This window comes from Amblyomma mixtum, chromosome 3, assembly GCF_055824585.1.
Source record: "Amblyomma mixtum isolate Tamu chromosome 3, ASM5582458v1, whole genome shotgun sequence".
In the NCBI taxonomy this organism is placed as follows: domain Eukaryota; kingdom Metazoa; phylum Arthropoda; class Arachnida; order Ixodida; family Ixodidae; genus Amblyomma; species Amblyomma mixtum.
The window spans coordinates 16,712,020-16,730,970 of NC_143014.1; the positions used below are offsets into that span (position 1 = coordinate 16,712,020).

At 46.8% G+C, this 18,951-nt stretch overlaps 1 protein-coding gene and 1 pseudogene across 1 annotated transcript in view; one reads left to right on the forward strand and one right to left on the reverse strand.

Moving 5' to 3' along the window:
- LOC149349325 (uncharacterized) overlaps positions 1 to 18,951 on the reverse strand; it is a 95,139-nt gene that overhangs the window by 16,933 nt on the left and 59,255 nt on the right. The window contains exon 2 of the mRNA XM_089575435.1: positions 8,781 to 8,855. Coding sequence (XP_089431561.1) covers positions 8,781 to 8,855 — 75 coding nt within the window. The remainder of the gene's footprint in view (positions 1 to 8,780; positions 8,856 to 18,951) is intronic.
- LOC149349326 (uncharacterized) overlaps positions 15,321 to 18,951 on the forward strand; it is a 47,211-nt pseudogene continuing 43,580 nt past the window's right edge.

Below are 18,951 nucleotides of genomic sequence, written 5' to 3' on the forward strand. Positions count from 1 at the left end.
ATGCCTGCCCAAGTAGCGAGATTTCGACAACGGCGCTGGACGCAGGCACGCAGGGCGACGAACTGCACTGCTGTCTAGCTCCCTGGTCGTCGCTGTTTCGCACCGAAGCCGCAGCGGACGGCGCTTCGGAAGTCGCCTGCGTCATAATAGGGTCATTTTTTTTACCTACACAGGCTACACTAGTGCGGTTGCTCTATGTGGGCGGAGCTGCACGTTTTCTACACTGGCAAAAAAAATGGAGTCATGCTACACTGGCTACACTAGTGCGCACTAGTGTAGCCAGTGTAGCATGGCTCCATTTTTTTTTTGCCAGTGTAGAAAACGTGCAGCTCTGTCCACCTACACGAACGCATTTCTTTTACGCGTAGTGTAGCAAGCGAACTACTTTCTACACCGCTTTCTTTGGAGGGGTAGGCTAGCAGACTACAAAAGGAGGTTTCAAAGGCACAACGCCATTTTGTGACGGTAAATGCTGCAAGTGGTTGCAAGCCAGCCTCGCAAGTCTGTGAAGCTCGTCCGCCTGGCCGCATTATGGCGGTTCACCCACGCGTCAAGCACAGTGGCACAGGTACGAGGAATGAAATAATCTAGTTGCTCGGTTTTGAACAGCTTTAATTGAGTTACAGAGATATGGTTGTTTCGGAGACCAGATGGAAGATGCGTATTCTAATTCTGATATAACAAGTCATTTGTATGCGAGCAGCTTCAAATGCTGAGAGGCAGAGCGGAGATGACGCTTTAAAAATCTCAGCGTTTTGCTGAGGGACGATGTAATGTTTGAAATATGCGTTTTCCACGTAAGGTCACGAAAAGACGCACATCAAGATATTTTTATGATTGGACATGTCGAGAGCAACGTTACACATGCTGTAGTGGAACAGGGGGCTTGCTCAGCAACCCATTTTACGTCTAATGTCGGCAAAAAGACAACCGTTAGTCTCCACGCTACAGGATCGCGATGGACGCAAAATTCATCAAGCGTTTCTAAACACCGACAGTATCTTCCAAATTACGAGCATTGGACAGGAGATTTAACGTACCCCCATGGCTTCAGTTGACCCGTAAGATCGAGTCTATTTTTATTTATTAATACGAAGGTTTGTTGGCCCTGGCAGCTCCGTTAGCCGTGGCCAGACCTCTGGCATTTGTAGCATCGGCGTGTGTTTGGAATGTATGGTCTGATCTTGAGTTTTATGTATCCTACCTCTACAAAACCTGGAAGTATGTTACACGCGAAGGTAAGTACGATGTGCTTTGCTTGAGTTTCCTTATCATCTCTTCAGATTTTTATCCTGCACACGTTTGTTACGTTTTGTTCTTTAAGTCCATCTAGGAGTTCTTCTCTTGGGTACTTGAGGTACTCGTCGGAAATCACTCCGCGAACAGTATTCAATGAAAGGTGCTGAATGATAGTCAGTGGTATTTCTCCGAAACCTGTCACTTCTGAAAACTTCTGATATTGATGACTGTAAAGAACTTCCAACAGGAGGTCACCATTTGCTATTGTCTTGATTTTTTAGATTTGTCCGATGCTTTCGGTTCAAGTTCTTGTTTCAAAGGAAGGGTGACGCCAGTCGGGCAGTTATGTCCACGTGTTCGCTGTGGACAACGTGGAACCTTGGATAATTGTTTTCATTTTATGCGAAGCATATTACTAGAGCTACACTACAGCCCGTCGAGCGCGGCGGTGGAGCTACAATTGACCTTTAGCGTGACCACGTGACACCACGTGACAACATGACGTCACAGCAGAGGAGAGATGGGCTGCCGGCTCGCGCGGTCGGCCGCGGTGGTGGAGGCTCCACATCAGAGGCGCGGCGGCTGACCACGTGACAACATGACGGCACAGCAGAGGAGAGATGGGCTGCCGGCTCGCGCGGTCGGCCGCGGCGGTGGAGGCTCCACACCAGAGGCGCTGCAGCTGACCACGTGACGGTACAGCAGCGGTATAAAGCTGAGCTTGCCTCGCTCTCCGGGCACTTACGAGGCGGCCAGGTGTTGGGATGCCGCCTAGAAGCAGGGCTGATTTGAACGAGAAGCGAAAGCTTCAGCGTGCCACAGAGACCGATGAAGAGCGGGATGAACGTCTGGCTAAGCGGCGTGCTCAATATGCGGCTCGGCGACAACGTTCTACAACAACTGAAGAACAAAGCGAGGAACTTTACCAAGCCTAGCCATCAATATGCTTCGCATCTGACTAGGCTTAACCTTAGCTAAGCCTCAGCCATTTTTTCTTGAAGAAATTTGCAGTCACTTCGGTGCGCCCTGGTTTCAGAGTGCGATCGGTTGAAAAAAGGAGGTAGCCATAAACAGTTCTCTATTCAGCGGCGGTGCCAGCCACCCACTACTGAGCCCAATGAGGGGACGGGACAGGAACATGCAAGCAAGTCCTGCCCTCGCGAGCTATACACGACTATAAACAAATATGGGGCAACTTAGGGTAGCTAATACACTCAAGGTTAACCGTCACCGCCTACAAAAAGGGGCCTGGGGGTCTTTAACGTGCACTGACATCGCACAGTACATGGGCCTCGAACATTTCGCCTTCATCGAAATGCGATCACCGCGGTCGGTATCGAACCCGCGTCTTTCGGGACGGCAGCCGAGCGCCGTAACCACTCAGCCACCGCGGAGGGGCTATGATGTTTTTTTATTTGCTTTGAAAAAGCATGAGATTCCCTTATTTATGTAAGGCTGGTTTTCTCGGGCTTTAACTTGCACCCAATAGCTATAAACTGGATCCAAGCTTAAACAGCCAGCCATCCGGAGATTTCCCTTGCCAATTCTTATGCATCCTGACTTTTCCTGCAATCTTGGATGTCCCCCAAGGCATTCCGTTGGGTCCGAGATTTTTATTACCCCCATTATGACCTTCTCTTCACTGTTTTGCCACATGCCTTCACTGACAGCTATATGGGGTCTGCCATCTTGCTATCAATGCCACTATTTCAGTTCTCCAAAACAACATTTTGCATAACACAATCTGGCGGGCTAGTTGGTGGGAATCCATACAATTTCAGCAGCGCTCTGTCCTGTCTGCCTTCTGTCTTTTCCTAACCGTGTTCGCGCTGCTGAAATCGCAACATTTTGCATGCTCTGGAATGGCCTGTTCTCCATTGTTACCAAGAATGGATTAATATTTTTTTTATGGTCAGAATTACATTTTGCCAACATATAAGGCCTACCAATAAAGGTATATTCACTGTATACTGGTTCAAATACTCACCTAATAATCCTTACACACCCACCCAGAACCTAGGATATTTACACCATGACGTGTACTTAGTATCACAGTCTTCCAAGTTACTCGCGTTCAAATCCACTGTGTGGCATCAGCTTGGGTATTCTAATGGCACATGGCACAAATCTAGCTTAACTAGAATCCTGGAATGAGTTCAGTCCGGAGCCGATTGTTTTATTCTCTCAAACCATTGTTGAAGCTCCAGTGTACAGGACTAACGGTGAATCTTCAAATTTCTTCGCGTGCAGAAATTGCAGGTTTTGTAACTTTACTGTAACATAACCAACTAACCTGTTCTGACTCATGGTTCCTTCTGCACTAGTCGCACGACCACTGCTGTGCCTCAGTTAGGTCATGCTACTGCATTCCAAGATTCATTTTTGTTTTTGCCACAAAAGGCTGTAATGGCCTTCCACCTCACACGGCTTACTAATCTCTTGTCCTTTGAGCTGGTCACTGCAGAAGTACATGCAGTAAACGATGTTCATCCACTGGTTTAGGTTATTCCCCCATAGCCGAAGGTTTGCAATAATGAAGTAATTATAAGTATCAACCCAAGTGAATGAAGCCATAAGGCTAAAATCAAAGGTACAAAGCTTTCCTTTGTAGCGGTATGGCTGTGCTTGGATGATAATGGTTAAATACTTCTTGTTAGTAAATTACGAACTCATCAAATTCCCACTTTACTTACGTCAGCTCACCGCTCAAGTATCGTCATTTTGTTCTGTTTAGGTATAATAAATGTTAAAAGAAATTGTTCTAATGAAGTGCTTAGTTCAGGCTAACTTGCATACCGCACAAGCTAGGTATAGCAGCTCAACTCGTCCACTCAAAAGCTAAAATAAAATAAATAAATACATGATTCCTCTATAAATTCTTTTTACACTCCCGAGCGGCAAATTAGCGGCATTAGGTCACGGAAATAATTTTGTAAACATTTGCAACCCCAATTTAGTGCGGCAAGTCGGAACTTCAAACTATTTCGTGTGGAATGAAACTGCTCTTTCGGGTACTAATACGACCTTTCAGTCAGTGATGAGTTACGCCGCTTAATAAGAACGAACTCTCGCGAAATCCTGTAGTTGTAGATATACAATGTAGCTAAACTGAGGAAGACCTGGCGTGTACACAATCTACAACGAAGCTCTTCAAGAAAGACTTCAGTAGCAGACTATACGCAGCTGGCTCCGGTACGGAAGGGACATATTAGCCCAATTATTGCTACGTACGAGTGAAAACGACACATTCTATATCAGCAAAGAAGTGCAGAATATGCGAACTGAGTAGTTTCTTGCATATTATAAAAATTTTTAACAATTATGGCGGTGTAGTATTCGTGATGAAATGAGCGGTTTGATGAGCAATTTATCACTGTGTTGCAGGATAAGTTTCCACACACGGGCATTTCACCGCAACCGTTTCCTAAAGGTATACGTCAGGTGTTTGTGTTGTGTTGAACTGGGTTTTATGGCAACTGAGGCTATCATGCGCCACACACGGGGTTAAATGCATGTTTCTAGAATTTGTGTTACAGTTGTTGTAACCTATAGTTTGTTTAGAATATTTGCTTCTTTTAAAAAGTTAAATGTACAGGACAAGTTGACAAGTGCATTCTCTCCCAAAACCAATGATGGATGAAAAGGGATTTGAAAGCACAAGCTGATGGGCGATTTGGTTTTGTTGGAGTCCTGAATGTCAAACAAGTAAGCCAGTAGCAGCCATTCCCTATATCCACAAGATATCACATAATTTGAAAAGTGTTGGAAAAAGAGTCGGAGTGGATGTTGTTTTTTCGGCCCCCATTAAGTTATCAAGTTTGTGCATGCGTGTCAACAATCCAGGGAAAACTATCCCCGTTTGCCCGAAAAATCATGAGTGCAAATTCGTGAAGTGTCAAAAAACATCGTGTATTCTATTCCCCTCACTTGCAATAGGTTTTATATTGGCCAGACAGGACAGTGCTTAAATGATAGGCTTAGGCAGCACCGCAACAATGTTGATAATAAAGAGTCCCGTAACCTCAGCATGCACTGCCGTGAGTGCGAGTGCACCCCACAGTTTGATTTTTGCAGAGTTGTGGATAGGAACAGAGATAAGCTGTGCCGTGAAATAATCGAGGCTTCGAACATCAAGACGTATGGTGACACATGTGTAAGCGCTCCATCAGTGTCTTTATCTCAAAAAGAACTTCGCTTCCTGAATTGCACATCTTAGCTTGTGTTGGCGTGCAGAATCCCAGTGCATGAATGAGCTCTTTGCTTTGTTTTCTATTTTGGTGCCTGAATGTATTTATACGTGCAGCGTGCCAAATAAATGTCAGTTGTTAGTTCAGCGCTGTGTTGTCCGTTTCTTTCTCTGCTCTCTTCTTTGGCTTCCGGCCTTGCGCTGCTTCAAATCAAACAAAAGGGATTTGTTCATTGTAAAACCGTATGAAATGTTTCTTCCTCAGTGTTTCGAGCTTTCGACATGAGTATAGCAAATGGTTTACGGTGAAGTCGTCTCCGCATGCGTCACATATAGGTTTGTCTTGTTTTGTTAGTATGAAGTTGTGTGTGAGGTGTGTGTGTCTTATGCGAAGACGGCATAAAATGACTTCCTTAATGCGTTCCTGGTGAGTACATGGTTTCCATTCGCCCAACACAGGCTTAACCGAGTGAAGTTTATTATTTATTGTATTGTTCCATGTTGCCTGCCATTTATCCCTTAGTTTAGAATGTACTAATTTCATGTAATCTTTAAAAGGTAAATTTACTTTCTCGATTTGTTTGTTCCGGGCTGGAGCTGCGCATACGTCTGCTCTTTCATTCCCTTTTATACGGACGTGACTAGGGACCCAGCAGAATTTGACGTTTAGTCCGTGGGCAGTGGCTGTTATTATGTTTTGTATGATGTCGCCGAGTAGTGGCGTGACTACATTTCTGATGTGAAGCGCTGTGAGTACACTGAGCGAGTCTGTGAAAACAACGCTGTTGCTTATGTTCTCGTTTACTATTTTCTCTACCGCAACCCAGATGGCATAACATTCAGCAGTGAAGATGGATGCATACTGCGGAAGTCTTATTATTTTTTCCCATCTTCCTTGTACTACGGCGCTTCCAACACAATCGGCTGTTTTTGAACCGTCAGTATAAAAGGTTTCAAGGCCACTGTACCTTTCCTCGAGTGCGAGGAATTTTTGAATGGTGTGTTGTGAGGGAGTTTGTGTTTTTCGGAACTGTGTAAGCGTCAGACAACAGTCGGTGTGAAAATTATTCCATGGGGCAAGTGGGTCCCGTCTTTGAGCCATGTTAGGTAATGTGTCAGCTATGCCAAGATTCTGGCATATCTCTTCGAACCTTAACATCAGAGGCCTGGTAGCTTGTGGTTTGTTCCTGAATATTATTCTAGAGGGGCACTTTGTTACGATGGAATAACAGATGTGTTTTGGCAAGGATCTCACTTTGAAAACATATGTACAAGTAAGGGCGTTTCATCTGACTTCTAGCGGGGGTTCATTTGTCTCGACGTAGAGACTGGCTATGGGCGATGTTCTGTAAGCGCCGCATGAAAGGCGAAGTCCTGAGTTATGTGTGGGGTCTAGTCTTTTCAGATATGATGGCCGTGCTGATCCGTACACTACGCATCCGTACTCTAAGATGGAACGTGTCAAGGAGCGATAGATGTGTAGGAGGCATGCTCTATCAGACCCCCAGTGTTTTCGAGACAGTACTTTCATTATGTTCAGTGATTTAGTGGCTTTCTTTTTTAGGTTATTTATGTGGGGTAGGAACGCAAGTTTCCTGTCAAATGTTACGCCCAAAAATTTATGCTCCTTTTTCACAGGCAGCACTGTTTCATTTAGGTGGAGTGTGGGGTCGGCCTGTAAGCCTCTCTTCAGTGAAAAAAGAACGGCGTCTGTTTTTTGAGGGGAAAACTTGAATCCATTTCTTTCAGCCCAAATTGCCAGTTTGTTTAACGTCAGCTGTATTTGTCGTTCACATGTTGAAAGGTTTGTGGAGGTGTACGCTATTTGAAGATCATCAACGTATGTAGAATACATAATAGACTGGCATTATTTTCACAAGAGAATTCATTTTCACAATAAAGAGAGTTGTACTCAGAATACACCCCTGGGGCACTCCATTTTCTTGACTGAAATTTTTCGAGAGTGTTGAGTCAAGGCGGACTTATAATGAACGGCCAGAGAGGAAATCCTTCATGCAGTTTAGCATCCTGTCGCAGATGCCTAGATCTGCAAGGCTACGAAGAATACCGAACCTCCACGTGGTGTCAAGCTTTATCCATGTCGAAAAAAACTGCCAGGCAGTGTTGTCTGTGAATAAACGCCTCTCGTACTATATTTTCAAGGCGGACTAGATGCTCGGTTGTTGAGCACGCTTTCCTAAAAGCGCATTGATGTATATCAAGCAGTGTACGGGATTCAGGGACGAACATTAACCGGATGTTAAGAACACTTTCAAAAGTTTTGGCAAGACAACTTGTGAGCGCCATGGGTCTATAACTACCGGGGGAACTTGGTGGCTTTCCGGGTTTAAGGAAAGGTACAATTACTGCTTTCTTCCATGCCTCAGGTAGCTTCCCGGAAACCCATATTTTGTTAACAAACTTTAAAAGTGCTTCTAGGGCAGGCTCTGAAAGATGGGCTAACATCTCGTAATGGATTTCATCAGGCCCGGGTGCTGTTTGCTTTCCGGTGCGGAGTACTCTACTGATTTCTTCAAAGGTTATGAAACTGTTGTATGTCTCGTTCAACCTGCTATTTGTGGGAAGTCTTTGTTTTTCAACAGTGTTTTTGTTCTTTAGAAATGAGTCGGTATAGTGGAGGGAACTAGAAACTTGAGAGAAGTGCTCTACCAAAATGTCTGCCTGTTCTTTGGTGTTTTTTGTTTGTCGGGGTCGGTCAGAAAAGGGATTGTGAAAGCGGAGAAGCACCCATTTAATCTATGCACTTGTTCCCACATTTTTTTCTGTGCAATTGAGCTCTTTATTGATGACAAAAACTTTTGCCACGATTCTTTTTCAGCTATGCGGCGTATATACCGGGCATTAGCTTTCGCTTTTTTGAAATTTATAAAGTTTCCCTGCGTTGGGTATCGTCGGAAAATCCCCCAGGCTTTATTTTGTTTCTTTTCTTGCTTCTCTACAGGTTTGTGTGTACCAGTGTTTATGGCCTGGTCGTACCGTTCCCGAAGTCTGAGGAATGGCTAACTGTGCTGCAGCAATAATACATGAGGTAAATATTTCGTTCAGTTCGACTATGCTAGAATGCTCTGTGGATATTTTATCGAGGCTGGCCTCAGCTCGGAAAAGTTCCCAGTCTGCTATACGAAGCTTCCAGCGGAGTGGTTTTGTCAGGGTTACTGATTATACGTCAGGTATTCACGCAGTCAGAATGAGAAAAAACATGCCAGCAAGCCTTGCTGGTATAGACACCGCTATGCATTGACGCAGTCAAAGAGAAAACACAAGATACGTGACCCTAGGGAAGTCTTTGCGTTAACGCAGGAGGCCGCAATAGATAGTTACTGCTCGAGCTCACCTTTCCAGAGAATCCCCTTGAATAGTTTCTTCAGTTGTGGTTGCGGCGTCCGTGGTTGTTCTACGCGAAAGCGTGCTGGAATGGAGCAGAAAGCTTCATGAGCGTGAGCACACGTAGAATTAGGTTCTGCAAAAATTCATACCGGCAGTTACGATTCACTCACTACATTTCAGAGCAAGCCAGGGCTGTGAAGGTAGCGGAAAATTTATACGAGTACCAAGGCACCCTTTCGCGCGATTCAACAATAATTCAGTTGTACACGAAAGTAGAGTAGCTGCGGCGCATTATAGCGCAGCCACTTCTACGTTGAGGAACATGCCTTCCCAGCTCGAAGCAACTCATGATGATACGAATAAGGATTTTTCTGCTGTCTATTACGCCACGTTCACATTAGCATTAACTTATTCATTATTTAAATTTGCTCTGGTCGGATATGGCTTAAAGGGCAACTGCGCCACTTTCTTAGAATTCATCGCTACTCAAGGATGCAAGTCTAATACCCTCGTCTCACGGGCAGCCTTAACCTCAGTTAAATCTAACCGCAATTACCCGACGTAACCGCAGTTGCCTTAAACCGAACTGTGGCGCTGCTACACGCTCTCTGACACAGCGGCAAAAACTATCACATGGTCGAGAGGTAAACGCATTTTTTCAACAATTTTAACAACTTACCAATAATAAAAAATACCATTTGAGGCTGGCAAATTAATAATATTTTCTTAATAACTATATTAATTTTATTTGGAGTACAATAAGTTTGTTTTTTAACTTTAGCGAAGTTCGTCTTTCAACAGTGGTCGTTGTCGGCTACGTAGCCATGTTTGCAGCCGCAATTACCCGGACTTTGTTGATTTTCTTGGCGGTCGGGTGGTACGAGTATAGCGGTCTAATCTGAAACTACAGTTAATTGGTCAGGTTTATCGTGTGAATGGGCGTAACTGCAGTTAGCCTTAACTGCCGTCAGCCTTAACCATGGTTAGGCTGTTCGTGTGACAAGGGTATAGGAAACCCAAGCTCAAGTTTGGGAGCGCGAAGCCAGCGCCGCAGCGGCGAGCAGCGGAAACTCGGGGTGCCGCCGGAGCAGACGCCCTGCTAGCTTTGTGTGCACGTGCGACGGGAGAGTCGCGCGAGGCGCAATCTTCGCGCTGACAGACGCTGTCTCGGCGAAGCAAAATGGAGGTAGTACGAAGGCCGAATTGTAAAACCAAAGCGTATGTACACGGTGATCCACTCTTACCGCGATCACGCGAGTATGCGGCTGCGCTCTTCGGAGAGCCAGTGAGTCTGTCCCTACCATGCACGAAAAAAGTGGCAGACGACGCGCAGGCAAGTCGCTCGCTGCTCGATATTCCAGCCTTGCGACTGCGAGTCGCAAGCCGCTGAACTAATCGGCGAGACAGTCGAGCTTTTGGCAATGACGCCGCCCGCGGACAGTCGAGCTTTCGGCAACGACGTCGCCCGCGGACAGTCGAGCTTTCGGCAACGACGTCGCCCGCGGCCACGCCGGGCGACGAGCTGCGCTGCTCCCTCTCTGCCGTAGTCGTCGCTAAGCCTAACCATTTCGCATCGATGCTGCAGCTGAGGGCACTTCGGAACTGACCAGTGCTGTAATAAAGGTGCTACTCGCGTCACCGTTTTACTGTGTTCCTCGTCACATAATGAAACAAAGACGTGACCGATTTCCGTGATGCCTTTAACAGCGGAGCCAGGTGACAACAGGCGAGCAGCACTGGGCATCAGCAAAGCAGCTTTGGAAAAGAAATATGCTTGTATCGCAGTTATCACTTCTACCAGCAGCTCGGTACTGGCCAACGATCCTCAACAATGATTCATTTTTGACGTTGCTCTACTCCAGGGCTCGGTATGAACGCGAACAAACAATATTAGCGTATTTTTCTGACGGCGGCGGCAGGCAAACAGGCCGGCAGGCCGGCCCTGAGAAGCGCGCCGCTGCCGCTGTCATCATGACGCTTGTACGACTGCGGTGCACATCTATACCTTCACGACATCCTCCTGGTCGCCGTAGTGCATTGCGAATCGCACCGAGCGCGAGTGCAGGAGACGCGGTCAAAGCAGACGAAATTCTCGAAAGCGCGCAAGCAATGTTATTCCGGAGAGTTTTTGTTTCAAGCGAGAAGGCGACCCGCAGGTTCCACTTGCAAGTGTGAACAATGGTGGTCAAATGTTTAGGGGAATCCCCCAAGGTGGAGTAGAATGTAGCAGGAAGCCCATATCCGTCTCGAAGCCCATATCCCCTTGTACTGCCTCGTTTGTGGTTTTGCCGTGGGCACCTAGTGCTAATCTTCCAACAGCTCTCTGATTTACGTGTAATCTCAACTGAACTTCTGCCCTTAAGCACAGAACCGCATTGCCGAAAGTAAGTCCCGGCACCATTATTCCTTTCCAAATATCTCTTAGTACTTCATATTTGTTGTACCCCCATAATGCCCTATGTTTCATTATCCCAGCGTCTCTTCGTCCTTTTGCCCTAAGAGCCTGTTCGTGCTTTTCCGTGTATATCTGCCCTTCGTTTAGCCATATCCCGAGGTATTTGTATTCGGCCACTTTGGGTATTTCGTGGCCTTGTATTGTAAGCAGGGGTGGGAGAACAGCGCCGCTCCGCGGAGCGCGACGGAATTCTCCGAATACACATTTACAATGGGGTGCGCGCTGAATGGGACGGCCGGAGAAAGCCCCGCCGCGCGCGCGTGATCGAGGCGGCCTTGGAGCAGCGCCCCAGTTTTTACTTTTCTTCCATAGATGGCACTGCACATCAGGCGCAGCAGCGCCACCCGGCGATGCTTTGGGAGCCTATAAGGCCACATTCACAGCCGGTTTTTCCCTTGCTCCGTCGCCTCCGTCGCGCCCGCAGCTGACGGAGGTACTGGTTTTTGGACCGTTTTCCCCCCCAAATCGGGCGGCCGGTGCCGCCGGGTCCTGCTCTACCATGGAGGAAGGAAAAAGAGAGGAGAGGCCGTCACGTGACATTTTGTGAAGCCGGAAACCAGCTCGGCGCCATCTTGTCCGGGCTGACGTCATCGCATAAGTCCCGCCCTCGACTACTGCGCGCGCGTTTCAAAGCCAACGAAGGAGCGTGCTACCGCAGGGGCACAGATTCCCGCGCTGGTGGCGCTTGGCTGCTTACCGGCCGGTTTAGGGCTCCCTATGCCGGTGTTCGTCAGCGGAAAAGTTAATAAAGCGGAAATACCCGTGTGAGACAGGCGGCTACTTTCAGTTACTGCTTCGTACTGCGTCGTCTCCGCGCCGTCTCCAACTGCTCGGCCCTGGTCACAATTAGTAGCAGCCGAGAAAAATACTTATCTCAGCTCTTGCAGGCGCGGGAAGTGACCTTCGCTTTCAATTACTGCGGTGGCCCATCTTGTGGTGGTTATCTGCGGTGGCCCCCCTTTGGCAACGCCCGTCCATGGGACTCTGAAGTTGAAGGCTGCATTCGATGAAACTAGTATACTTGCTTGCTTAGCTCAGCGCTCGAAATTAGCCTTCACCGGGTGAGGTGAAGGACACGCGAGAAACGTGGGCCCCTCGTCGCGCGAAACCACACGACGGCCACCGATGCCCGGGAAGGGCATTCGTCCGGTATCGAAAATCTCCTCCCTGTTCCTCAACTCTTGTAAGCACGGGAAGTGACCGTCGCTTTCAATTACTGCGGTGGGCGAAGGACAACTAAGCACACGCGAGAAACGCGGGCCCCTAGCCGCGCGAATTCCACACGAGCAGTGGTGTAGCCAGAAATTTTGTTCGAGGGGGGCACATGTTTTATTTATTTATTGGAAACGAAAATAATGGAAACGAAAATAAATGTGGAAACGAAATGTGGAAACGAAAATAAGAGTGCCCATTTATTCTTCACCGTCGCACGGCGTATGACACTCCTTTTAATTCTAGGCACAGTTCACCCCATTATTAACAGACCTTTTTACGTCAGTTTACTTTTTAATCCTTTGCATTCTCCTCAAATGAAGGTATCGCGAAAATAAAAAGTGCTTTTTTTTAAAGGACCTGCAGCCGAGCGCAGGTTTGCGTATGGGGTTGAAGTTTTGACAAATGTCATTTGTTTGCAGTTGATGACTTTGTTATAGAGCAGAAGCTTTTGTGTTGTTGTATATGATGTGAAGATATTGTAAATAGCCACGTTTTTTCGTGCGAGTTGTTTTTTCTGAGAAAATAAATGTTTTTTACAAATGAAGTTCTCGGCATCCTGTGTGCATTCGTATCTTTATGTAGATATTGCAGTGAACAAAACTAACCCTTCGCCTTTATTAAAGAAAAAAAATCTCTAAGGTATTGTTTAAGCGCAGGGTCTCTTTCTTTTCATTTTTACCGGCGGCGTATAACAGGGGCGTGCAAGCATGCAAAGCGAGCGCAGCGGCTTCCTTTAAAATATCGCCCTCCACCGATGTCATGGCCCCCGCTATTCACACAAGCGCAATCGCGAAAAACGAAAATAGTTACACTAACACCAGTGACGATCACTAGAGCGTTGCAAGAGCACGCCTAATAGCAACGAGGTTTCACTGCCGATGGAAACGGGAGCGCGAATGGCACACGCACACTGCACGCACAGGACGCGAAACGTCCGCGCAATACGCCGACGACCTCTCTAGCGCACGGCGTATTGAATCACTGGTAAACGAACAGCGCGAGTGCTCCTCAGTAAGCAGCGGCGGTCTCCCGACGGCTCCGAGCAGTGACGTAGTTGACGAAATGCCCGTGCGATCGTGGTCGAGCACGTTGAAATCAATGCACGCAACAACGAGAGTTTTGCAGCGAATTCCGCCTGAGATATGAGTGAACGGCGCCAACGTAAGCTTGTGAGCACGATCAAAAACAAACTCGAGCAGTTGAGAAAAGTACGCCGCACCACAACTGCTACGCCGCGGTCGTCTGCTACCGCCCTGCTTGCAAGCAGCAACTACGACGCCGTTGCTAAGCTGCCCGGACTAGGTGGCATCCCGATCGCGAAAAAAACCACGTGATTTCCTCCACATTTTTCTCCCATGGTGTTGTGTGGAAAGGGCCTCTCCTCTCTTTTTCCTTCCTCCATGTGCTCTACGTTCCTTCGAGCGCCGGCGACGGAGCCCCGCCCCACGGAGAGCGAGCCAGTCACAGCGCGAGCTCGCTTCACGTGACCCACCGCCTGCTTGCTGCGACCAAAAGATGGCGCTGGCGAGCGTCGCGGCTTCGGCGGCGATGAGCGGGCGGGTGCGTGGGGCACTGGCGCAGTGATTCTAACCCTAGGGATTTATCCCTAGATCTAGGGGTTTTTTTCTTTGCTTCAGGGATCTAGCGTCTTTTTTGTGAAATCTAGGGATTTTACTCTAAGCGGCTCAATGGCAGGTGTATCTGATTATTTTGCGCTTGGAACAGAAAAAACTATGAAAAATGCTAATTACTACTCCTTTATTTTTAGTATTCTGCCGAGCCGAGAGAGGGCGAAAGCAGTTCTGCAACGCGAAATTATCGTCTGCTGCACAGGGAGGAAAAACGAAACCATGTGAATTTCAAACTGTTTAACGTGCGTGCCATCTCTGGCGCTTCGAGTGACTGCTCCTCTACAAAAGACGAAGTTGAATTTTGACTTGTAGTACCTAGATCAACGCGCTACGTTTACGCTCACCGCTTACCTTTACCAAAAAGTCCCACAATTGTTCGCATTCTCCATGTATGCTAGACCACTTGATTTAGACGTGCTGTTCAACCAAAAAACACATTCAAAGTTGTAAGGAATCACTTTCTGATTTTGTAATTACCAATCTTACGTTTGTATCATTGCTGTGTAAATATAACAAGATTACATTTTTGATTATGCCAGTTTCTCGGGTTGTCAATCCTTAGTAGCTCCAAAGCTATTTGACGGTCTTTAATTGCGACTATGATTAATAAATAACTGTGCGGTGAGATACGCCATTTCACCGCTTCTGAATGTTCTCTATGAGGCGAGAAGGAGTCTTTCATTAATTCAAACATTTTCGCCTTTCTGTGTGCCTCTTTAAACAATCCTTAAAACAACCTTTAATGGTGTCTGAATAAAATACTTTCATGTGTTGACGGGGCTTAGCAGACAATGCCAGCTCTTTCACCTTGGTATCAACTGCATTTATTTTTCAAAGGGCTGCATAGGTTCTTTGCGCGTAAAGATAAGCCAGCTGAAGGAGCAGCTCAAAATCCGGTGCGGTGATACGGGAGTCGACTGCTCGTGAGCGTCGTTGCTCACTATCTTTCTCACCAGTGACCACACGTCTCTGTAAAAGCTGTTGCCATGTGTGGGCCCTCTATTTAAGGTAAATCTAGAAAGAAAACAAAAAAGGTGCAATTGTGGCTAACACGCTTTTATTAATGCCTGACAAAAGGTATAACCAATGGACGAAACAGTGAACTGCGCTGAGACTTTGCTAAAGCTCAAATGGTCGCATTAACAATTAAACAATTATAGGCTAGGGATTTTTCTTCAATCTAGGAATTTTTGGGGGTTCAATCTAGGGAGAAAACGTTGACCTGAGTTGGCATCACTGTGGCGCCATGCTGGCGCGAAGAAAGTACTGCTCGCTGCTCAGCGAGGGTGCAAAAGCGGTGAGCAGCGAGCGCCCATCCAAACTGGTTTGCCGGTGTCCGGCGCCTCTTTCGATTAGAACACAAATCCGTTCCGTTGCGGCCGCGGTTCCCGGCTCCGTCGCCGCCGCGCCGGAGAGGAGACCGGCTGTGAGAATCAGGCCTAAACAGGTGTTTCAGAAAAGTCTCAAAGATAAGCTTTTTGGAGCAAAAAAATGTCTTTTCCTGCACAGTATTACCAGTGTTAGCGGACATCAGAAATCGGGTTAATTCTCTTAATTAGCTGGTTGACTAATTTCTGATAATAACAATCGCAGATAGGCAACTGGTAGCAATTAGAGATTAGTAGCCGGTCGTTAGTAATAGCCATATCAGGTTTCAGAATTTACCTTGGCGGCAATGGCTCGACAAAATATGGCTGCATCGTACGAAAATACATGCGCTTTCTAAAGCATGCAGGCACTTGGTTTGGTTTATGGGGTTTAACGTCCCAAAGCGACTTAGGCTATGAGAGACGCCGTAGTGAAGGGCTCCGGAAATTTCGACCACCTGGGGTTCTTTAACGTGCACTGACATCGCACAGTACACGGGCCTCTAGAATTTCTCCTCCAAAGAAATTCTAGCCGCCGCGGCCGGGATCGAACCCGCGTCTTTTGGGTCAGCAGCCGAGCACCATAACCGCTGAGCCACCGCGGCGGCGCCATGCAGGCACTTAACTAGTCTAAAAAGTCAAATTTTGTCGAGGCACAGCGCCGGCAGTAATCGCGGTCTGGAAAGTATAAGAACTGATATGGCTATTACTAACGACCGGCCACAAATCCAACTGCAACTAGGCGGCTGACTAGTTTAAAGTTTCTTAAAAATTGTGTTGTTGTGTGTTGTGTTTAATGGCGCATAAGCAACTAAGGCTCTCATGCGCCAAGCTCAGGGTATAGAAAATTGTTTTATATAGGATGTTATACAAAAGACTAAATGAACGGCGGTGTAAAGGGCCTAAAAAGTTAATTCATGGAACCTATAAATATATAAGAGAAAATTTTAGAAGTGACTCATGGTAAAAGCTTTAAAGAGGGTCGGTAACCTCAGCAGCCATCCTTGGCTGTGCAAGGATCTCGAGGTCCCCAACCGATGGAATAGGGACCTGAGCCGTCTTCTCAGGAGTGAGAAAGTGGCTGAGGTGCACTAGAATTAAAACAGACCAGTCGGTAAAACACATTTAGAGACACTTAAGAAATCCTGATTTTTTTAAGAAAACTAAAAACATGTGATATATCAACAATTGTATTATCTCCTAAAAGCAGTGTAGGATGAAAAGGGATGTATTCGTTATAAAACTGAGTAAAGTACTTTCTCCTTAATTTTTCCAATTGCGTACAAGAGAATAAAATGTGGTTAATCGTAACTTCACCTCCGCATTCCTCGCAAATAGGTTGATCTTTTTGTCAGTAGGAAATTGTGTGTCAGGTGCGTGTGTCCTATACGAAGACGACAAATAATGACTTCTTTGAAGCGTTCTTGGTGGGTGCAGGATTTCCATTCTCCTAAAACTGGTTTTACGAAGTGTAGTTTGTTGTTGGCTTCATTGTCCCAGGCAGACTGCCATTTTTTCTTTATTTCACAAAGTACCGAGTTCATGCAATCTTTAAAGGGAATGTCTACTTTCGTTATTTGCTTGCCACGAGCCTGCGCAGCGCAGAGGTCTGCTCTCTCGCTGCCTTTAATTCCGACGTGACTCGGCACCCAACAAAGTTTTATGTTTTTTCCTTGAGCTATGGCTTTTGCTATGTTGTGTATGATGTCACCGAGCATCGGGGTAATTGCATTTCTAGAATGGAGAGCTGTAAGTAAACTAAGGGAGTCTGTGTAAATTATACTGTTTCTGAGGTTTTCATTTACGTATTTACCCAATTCCAACGCGCACCTTTTTTCGGGGAAAATGCATCTCAATATCGCATGCGCGTTGGATTCGAGTGCAAACCGAAACTGCCCCATAGCTGCCCATCGTCATCGCCATTATACGATGTGGGAGCCAACGTTTGTGGGAGCTCACTAACTGCTGGCAAACATGGGAGCACGTTTGCTCGTCGTTTCCTGCGTCGCAGGTAGTCGCAGGAGCCGTTTTCAACCGGTGTGGCGCTTGTCATTGGTCGCGTGGTCGCAACCACGTTCACGGCGACGGTATCCCGTGCACTGCCGCGGGCGGACGCCTCATCACTGCCTTTGCACGATCGAGATACGCGGCTCGAAGAATATGTTGATGAAACAACGGTTGTCGGAAACGCGTCATTTCGGCGGTAAAGTTCCAAAAACGATGAGAGTCCTTTCTGTTTTGCGGCCGAATTTCTGACAGAGATTACATCGTCCGCAGGCGGGGCACGCCGCGCCGCTGGCGAGGTCGTGCATCATGCCGATCTCACAGATAACAGCGCTTCTGCGCTCCTTCTCACGTTTGTTTTGGCCGTCGAAGATCTTTATCTTTCGCTCAGATGCACTCACGAAGTCATGGATGCTCCGCAAGAAGCTTGAAGGATCCAAGTGATGCATCGCCGTTGTCGCAGTTACGCCTAGCAGCAGACGAACCTCCCGTCACCGGAGCTCTCAGCTTGCGCTTGGGGCGTCTTCCTTTATACTGATGCTTTGTCAGGAACTTGCGTGAACGAAAATCTCGTTTCTCAGTCACATCCATAGCGGAGAAAGGAGAAAAACACGGGCAGAAGCGTTGGTTCACGTCTCGGTGGCGGCACAACGAAGAAAAAGCGTCTGCGTCCGACCGTGCGGTGGAATGCTCGTAGCCAATGAAAGGGCTCCGATCATACCACGTGATTTGAAGGGCCAGTTGCGACGCTAGACTCGGGCGGGAAACGACCTTTTTTTCGTATTTTTATCAAGAATGCGCCGCTGCCGAAGTGGCTTTTGGTAGAAGATGGGTAGGCCTACTTCCCCGCGAAAATTCAAGAGCGGGCGACGCCGTGGAGCGAAATGCCGCGTTCCCAAAATTCGGTCAAATTCGCACTTTCTCGAGCCACCGCGAGTGCTTTAATTGCATTTTTTACTAACTTCCCATTGATTATCGGCTTTGATTTTTTATACTTAAAAGGAGAGGCTTGGGGGGAATACAAAACAGAAGAAAATACAAAATCGACTTTATCGAAAAAAATCGCGGTTTTTTCACCCGCATCTCTCCTTAAAATATAAAAACGGTTGCAAATTATTTTCATTCGTGGAAGTCACATGCACGTTAGAAGCGGGGCTTTTTTTTCATTATCAATATCGGGCGCGCGTTAGAATCGGGACTTGAAGTTTTTTTATTTTTTTTGGTGCCGTAAATTGGGTGCGCGTTGGAATTTGGTAAATACAATACTTTTTTTACGGCTAAGCCTACAGCATAACATTCGGCTGTGAAAATTGATGCACACTGTGGAAGTCTGATTATTTCTTTCTCATGACCCCGTACTACTGCACTTCCTACGTAGGCATCTGTTTTTGAACCGTCCGTATAAAAGTCCGTAAAACCATTGTATTTTACCTCGAGTGCAAGAAATTCTTGTACTATATGTTGTTGTGGGGTTTACGTTTTGTGAAACTGTGTAAGAGTGAAGTC